General features: G+C 46.8%; 1 protein-coding gene across 1 annotated transcript; it reads right to left on the bottom strand.

Annotated features, from left to right (window-relative positions):
* Positions 1-2,428: 2,428 nt before the first annotated feature.
* Positions 2,429-5,868, bottom strand: LOC103920001 (inverted formin-2-like). The gene is made up of 4 exons (XM_009327626.1): positions 5,475-5,868; positions 3,985-4,100; positions 3,285-3,444; positions 2,429-2,466 (listed from the first exon to the last, which is right to left on the bottom strand). Exons 1-4 carry the CDS (start codon positions 5,866-5,868, stop codon positions 2,429-2,431), a joined length of 708 nt encoding a protein of 235 aa, XP_009325901.1.
* Between the last annotated feature and the right edge of the window lie 1,155 nt (positions 5,869-7,023).

Raw genomic sequence — 7,023 nt, forward strand, 5'->3', positions numbered from 1 at the left:
GGGATGCCCCCCATACCAGGCAATGGGGGTGGGGGTGGAGGGATGCCAGGGAGCGGAGGGGCTGGAGGTGCATTCATCATGGGAGATGTGGGGGTCACAGCTGCTGTGCCAGAGGGTGGGGGTGGAGGTGGTGGGGGTGGAGGTGCTGGGGCAGGAGCAGTGTTGGGTGGAGGGTTAGACTTCTCCGGCAAAGCAGAGCAGGCTGTGAGCTGGGAGGATGAGATCTTTTCATTGGCGGGTGGCCCCGAGGGAGGTGCTGGTGCCTTGGAGGGGTTTGATGATCCCGCTGGGCTCTGAGCTGCATGTGCACATGGTTCTAGCTCAGCCTGGACGCCTGCATTTGCACTCCCGGACAGCCGGTTTTCAGCTCGCTTTTGCTTGTTTGGATGTTTCTTGATAGATAACAGCCTCTCGATGACTTCTTCAACTGTGTTACCTTGGACTAGAGAAACGGGTCGGGGTCAGAGAAGGGGATGGGGCCCAAAGGTTAGTTCATGCTATTCAACCCTCGCCAAGCAGCAGATCTGGAGCCACAGAGCCCACTCCCTGGAGTCACTTTACACAACTGCACTTTTAGCTTCCAGGCATTTTCCTTCCCATGGTCCTGGCCCGTAAACACTGTTTAGAGCATGCCTGCCAGCAAGACTAGCCAGCACCAGCGGCAAGATGCCAATGAGGACAGATTCCCCCTTACTCCCATGACCCAAAGCTCAGGGCTCAACTATCAGAGCGAGATGGTTAATAACCATGAATTCCGAGACCACTGCTAAACGTGGCCAGCTCTCACTGGCATCCACATGGCTGGGGCTTTGCATCAAGACTTGACCCTGTGCAGCAGGTATAGCTTTGTCCCAGCTTCAGCTCTTAGCAAGTCCCATAGATTATTTCTTGTGCATTTGGGAAGGACTTTTATGGGCACTGGGTGGGACGAGGAAAACAAGAGGAGAGTGCAAGGCTGGATGGATACATCATTCTTACTGTCGTTTGCGAGCAAAAGGGCTCTGTTCACTACCGCGTCCAAGGACTCCCACAGAAGGAGGCTGGAGTGGTGAGATGGTTCCAAGTGCAGCAGGCTCTGGAGGATGGACAGCAGCTGGATGGAGACCGGAGAGCGACTCACCTGGAAGACAGGGCAGCTTTCCGTCACAGCAAGGCTGGTTCCCAAGCAAAGTGTGTTAACTTTGCCATTGCATGACTTTGTGCCCCACATGAGGGCCTACTTACTTTATTGAAGAGAGATGAAAAGACCTCATGATGATCGTTCATATTTATCCCATCACATATCTTCAATAATTCCTCATCATCTTCTATCTTGAACTCCTCAAATGTATCACACTGGATAAGCAGATCCTCCTCCTCTATGTCTCTGCAATATTACAGCATTCATTTTCACTGGAGAGGCCTTCACTGATTTTCAAATGATTGTTTTTGTTTAAATGGCTTTTGTCTCTTTGCCTCTCAGACTCAGCCAGTCGGTGATGAAAGTACGCAACTCTACCTTGTTTATAAAGGATCAAATGCCATCAGTGCATCCGTTCTTGAACTGAGTGTACCTCTTTCTACAGTCAACACATACAAATGAATGGGAGTTTTCATTGCATAACCTGGCCCAGTGTATGCTTTGTACGGACTTCTCCTTGAAGCTGTAACAACAGAGTGGCATTTCTACCTTTTTGAAGCTGGGCCACCTTCTTCTTTTTTTTTTAAAAGTCAAGACAAATTGAAAATATTCCAGTGGTGTTTCTGTTTGAAAAACTTCCTTCTTTGATACTCAAAATTGGATTAAAAAACCCCCAAACACTCTAAAGCCAACTTTTTCAGCATTCTTGAGACCACTCAGTGCAGGAACTCTACCGTTGCTGGTTGTCACTATTGAAAGATCGTCTCCTCCCTAATTTTTATGGGGTTGAATGGAGCAATTCCAGTTACATGGATAACTGCAACTCACATATAATGCATTCTAGAATTTATCATGGGTGTTTCGGACAGAACATAATTTTTAAATTAAAAAACTGCGAAGACAGGTATGTCCAGATATGCATTAGTAAAGTGTCTTCGCTGGATGCTTCTGGGACCAACACCAGCAGTGAAGGGGTTTGGATACAGCAAGCTGCTCAGTGAGCCCACAGCATCACTTCAGGTTCAGTCCGAAACGCAGCCTCAACGAGGACATTGCTGAACCTTGCTCCATCTGTGCCCAGAGCTTCTGTCAATGCCATCTGCGCCAACAGCTGCCCCCGTGACACTGTGGTTGGTGACAGAGTCTTAATGCTGGCCTAATGCCTTTGGTTCCCGTGTAACGGGTGCACACTAGCGTGGTCCACTCCACCCAGGTACACTTCACACAACTGAAGGCTGATAAGTATTAAGTTTCCACAGCTACGTTACTGTGAATGTCATTTATAAAAGAAAATTTAAACAGTGATCCTTACCTTAGCTTGTCTAAAATATCCAACAGCCGAAGCCCTGGGAGAACAAAAAAAGAGATATATTGGCATTATGACCTACTTGGCACTGATCTATTATGATCTTTATATAATGTTATGCTCATAAACACTTTTTGCAGAGAGAAAAAGTGAAAATATCTTCAGATGGGTCTGTCAAAGCGGGTAGGGTCACCTGATAAATGAAGAGACCCACAGTACACATCTGCAGCTGCGTGAACCACTGCAGCATCCCCCTGGAGTTACTGAGGGACACAGGCACTTCTGGGGCATGAGTCACCTCATTCCAAATTAGATATCTAAAATCAGTCAGATGAATGGTGTGGTCAAATGTCCCTTGCTCTCCACAGAGAGAAATGGAGCCCACGCTCAGCAGCTCGGATGCGTGCATTACGTGAGGTACCTAACAATGGTACCTAGGACCCTGGTATTCAAGCAGTTGGAAAGTATTTCTGAATCACAGGGCAGCTTCTGTGGCTCAACTGAGTAGACACAGGGCAAAAAAACCTTATCTACTCTAATGAGAAGTTGCAACATATGGAAATGTGGCTACATAAGATGGTTGGTTATAGAAATGTATTGAAGAAGCTCAAGTGATACAGTGCTGCTGGGATTCCAGAAAATATCAAAGCTATGGGAAAGCAGCAAAGTTAAAAAAACCTGGTTACAGAAAGGCTGTTGAAGAGAACAGATACCAAAAGAAAAAAAAAAGACTCCGCCTTTAATATTTGCAGTTTTGCTCCCCAGCCCTCTTTAGTCACCTTATGAATACATCTGAAAATAAAACTGCTTGGCAACTGATTGTCCCCAGAGAAAGTTAGGTGGAACAAACATCCTCACCTATGAATTCGTTTCTGATTTGTGTCCTTGTTCTTAGCTCTTCTTTTCCCAGTATGATGGCATTGATAGCACTCAGCAGCGTCACCATGTACGGCACGTTATCTGTGTTGGAGAGCTCATTCATTATGACACTGAATCGATACTGCTGGTTCTTCACACTCTGTTAATAACACAAGTGATGTTTCTGTTCAGACAGTTCAGAAATGTCTACCACTTTGCTGCAGGCTCTCAGGTGGAATTAGCATCTTAAAACCTCTCAGTTTATCCCACTGTGCACAAGACAGGAAGATACAGGTAAAAGCAGCACCCCTCCATTACGGAGCAGGGTCTGGTTGGCAGAGAAAGTCAGTGAAACTCCCCTTGGATCCCTTTACGCCTTTTGATAACTGATGCACCTACCTGAGCTTGTGGCCAGTGAAACCCATGGATGTGGCACCATCTGTTTTGCTAATCTGGTAGTGCCTTTCCTGCCAGAAAGGACCTTGTGGTTGGCAGTCATCTGTCCAGACAAGTCACAGAGCTGCACCATGGACTTATGCTGACCAGGCCAAATTTCCTGCAGTTTTCACCTTATAAATCCCTGCCTCTCTTACCAAAATGATGCAAAATGACTTTCATTCCCAGCCCTTTTCTGTGGTACATGAAGCTACCTGCATGGATCAGACCAGAGCCGTACCTCCTGCTGCAGCCCAACACTTGCCTTGTAATGGTCCAGGGCATCCAAAGCCAAAGCGTGGCCATCTGATGAGTAAATGCACAGTGCAGCCAGGAGCTCAAATACTTGCTTTTTGACCATGACATTAGTTGTGTCAAGTGCTGGAGGAAAAACAAAACAGAACAAAAAAGAATTTATGATGACACTAATGTTCTGAATCTGAATCAGTGTCTTCTGCTACATGGCTTTATAACCAGTGGTAGAAAAAAGACTGAAGGAGTGGAGCCACTACATGGAAGATGGGAAGAGAAATATCCCAATGTATAGATAACCCATCCCAATACCATTATGTGATAGTAACTTCCAGTGGGAACAGTAAATGCTACAGGTACCCTACTGGCATTTTGGTGCTGCTTGTAGTTGTTCATCTCTTCCATGTACCAGTGGCATGCTGCAACAGCAGCCAAGATCTCAGCACTCACAGTCACACATTTTATTTCCCATTTTCACATATGGGTATTTTCTACAACAGCAGATGAACCATTTTCCTCAATTAATGAGTCTTATTTTTAGTGCAGAAACACCCAATATGCATATCAAGTAGGCCAATTGTTCTAACCAGTCCCCATGTATTCCCTTTTTTCCACTACTCTTTCTCTGTGAGCCCTGGGAGCTGGGAGAGAGTGGATTAGGCCATCTTATTTTTCCTTTATTAGTGCACAAAGAAGGTTGACCGCTGAAAAGCCCAGGGTGCCCCCCTGTTTTTCACAGCAGAAAAATGCCAGCTCTGTATTTCACACTGGTTAAGAAAAGGCAGGGTGGAGAGGAAGGAAGAGAACTTCAAAACTGAAGAGGGGAGCAAGCTAGCTTTCAGACTAAATGCATTTTAAAGAGCTATTAATAAGGGTTTCTGGGCACAGCTGTGATCTCAGCTCTGTGGAGCAGCACAGAATTTATCCTCCCAGCACCACCATCATTAAGTGCTGTATAATAAGTTCTAGGAGATGCTCTGACGAGTTTCATACCTAACGACGAGCCAAGTGAATGGCAGGAGAAAGTAAGTGGTATTACCTACCATCTTCTAGAAAGAACAGACTGAGCAGCACAGAGAACAGGCTCTCTTGAGTCTAAACCATGCCACCCTCCCTCCTCTTTACAGGCTACAAGTCTCCAAGCCCTTTCAATTCCTCTCCCTCTGCCCTTGGGGCTCACAAAGACTAAATAGCAAATGTCTGCTGACAACTGAAGAATCGAGGACTTCTCATGCCCGGGCACGGCTAAGACTGGGTTTATCCCTGGCTTCTCAGTGAACTGTGAAGACATTTGTGTGGAAATGAGCCCATCTAAATAGCATTGAGTGGCAAAGGCAATGCCATTTCCAAGCAATATTATTTTAAAGAAGAAAACAATCTCTTTCATTAATCAGCTGTGATCAACAACTTGCAAGAAGCCTGGTGCAGGGCAGGAGGATAAGCAACAGAAACGTCCCGCCCCATACCGCATGTGATGGGTGAAGCAGGAAGATGTCCGCTCACCTTGGAAGAGTTTTCTGACGTAGCCCTCATTGTTCACAATGTATTCAATGCCTTTGTGGGAATTCATGACTGCTCGCACACAGTTAATGCAGGTGAGCTGAAGCAAGGCATCAGAAATCCTGGCCACTCCTCGCCCGGACAGCCTGTCCAGGGCCTCCAGGAGGAGGTCCAGCCCGCACAGCTCCAGGAACTGGACCATCCAGGCATCGTCGCTGTTCTCCAGCCGCTTCTTCAGCCCAGAGTAGTTCACCACCGATGGCATTTGCAGGAGACGGATGCACAGCTCCGGCTCTGCGTTTTCCAGGTTGGCCTCCGACTGGTCCGTCTCCTGGGGTCCGAGTTTCTCTTTCAGGGCAGCCCACTTCTTGTGGGCACCTTCCTTTTTGATTGACATCATGAACAGTTTGTCCTGAAAGAAAAAGAAAAGACAAAGTGAGAAGTTTGTCTGGACTGGCCAACAACCTTCTGGCAGCCCTGGTTTTCCTCCTAGCAATCGGGACGTAAAGCTCAACTGCAGCAGGTCTCTGCTCCTAGGCCAGCTCTCCAGCACGCAGGGCACACACTGGAACCAGTCTTCTGTTGAAGAAACTCAATATATCCCCTCCTTAACCACACACATTACATGCAGGCCCTGAAAACTCTGTAGAGAGACTCTTAGCCAATCTAAGCCAGCAAATACGGCTTTAAAAGTAGCCAATTTACACCAGTCAATAGCCACTACCTATTTTCATGCAGCGAAAGGATAAGGTTGGAAGCAGCATTATCAGCTCTGAACTCCTTATGCCCGTTAAACCACTTTAAAATCTCACTGTGCTGGAGAGGCTGTGCAGTTTTTAAGCATTTGTAATGGGATAGAGAAGTCATTTTGAGCATATCCTGCTCATAAGAGCATCCAATTACCGTTATTTTTTGCTTTTGTTTCTTTTGACTGATGCGGAGGTTAGTTTTATAGCACTCACTCAATCTCTTCGTGTCTGCTGTAATAGCAAATATGTTTGCAAAATATGGCACTTGTGCGTGATAATGTGAGAGCCTGACAGGTTGCAAGTGGAGGGACAGCAGCAGAAGGCTATGAAAACAGCAGTGTGTCTTTTTGGAGATGGGGAGCACCTCTTCAAGGCCCATCTCCCTGGAGCACATGGCCTGTCTCAGCCATGCTGTTAGCAGCAAGGAGGGTGAGGTCCTGATTCAGCACAGAGAAATAGCAAAGCCAAGTCTAATTAACCCTTGGTGCCAAATTTCATGTTTTTAGGCAGGATCCTTATTTTTCAGACCCGCAGTGATTAAGTTATACAACGCAAGTCCTTTTCAAAGCTGAATGCAATCATTTTAAAGCTGAATTGCTCCCAGAGAGGGCAGTTGTCCCACGGAAGGGGCTGGCTGCTGGACCCAAAGCCAGCTGCTAACGCTACCTCCCTTCCCTGCTGTGCTACCGGGACCTCTGCTTCCCTGAGCTGGTGAGCCCGCATCGAGCTCAAAATAACCTGGGGGCCAGTTGGCCCCCAAAACCCAGCACTTGGGGGACTTACGGGATTATAGGAGAGTCTCG

Source organism: Pygoscelis adeliae, unplaced genomic scaffold, assembly GCF_000699105.1.
Source record: "Pygoscelis adeliae isolate BGI_AS28 unplaced genomic scaffold, ASM69910v1 Scaffold130, whole genome shotgun sequence".
In the NCBI taxonomy this organism is placed as follows: domain Eukaryota; kingdom Metazoa; phylum Chordata; class Aves; order Sphenisciformes; family Spheniscidae; genus Pygoscelis; species Pygoscelis adeliae.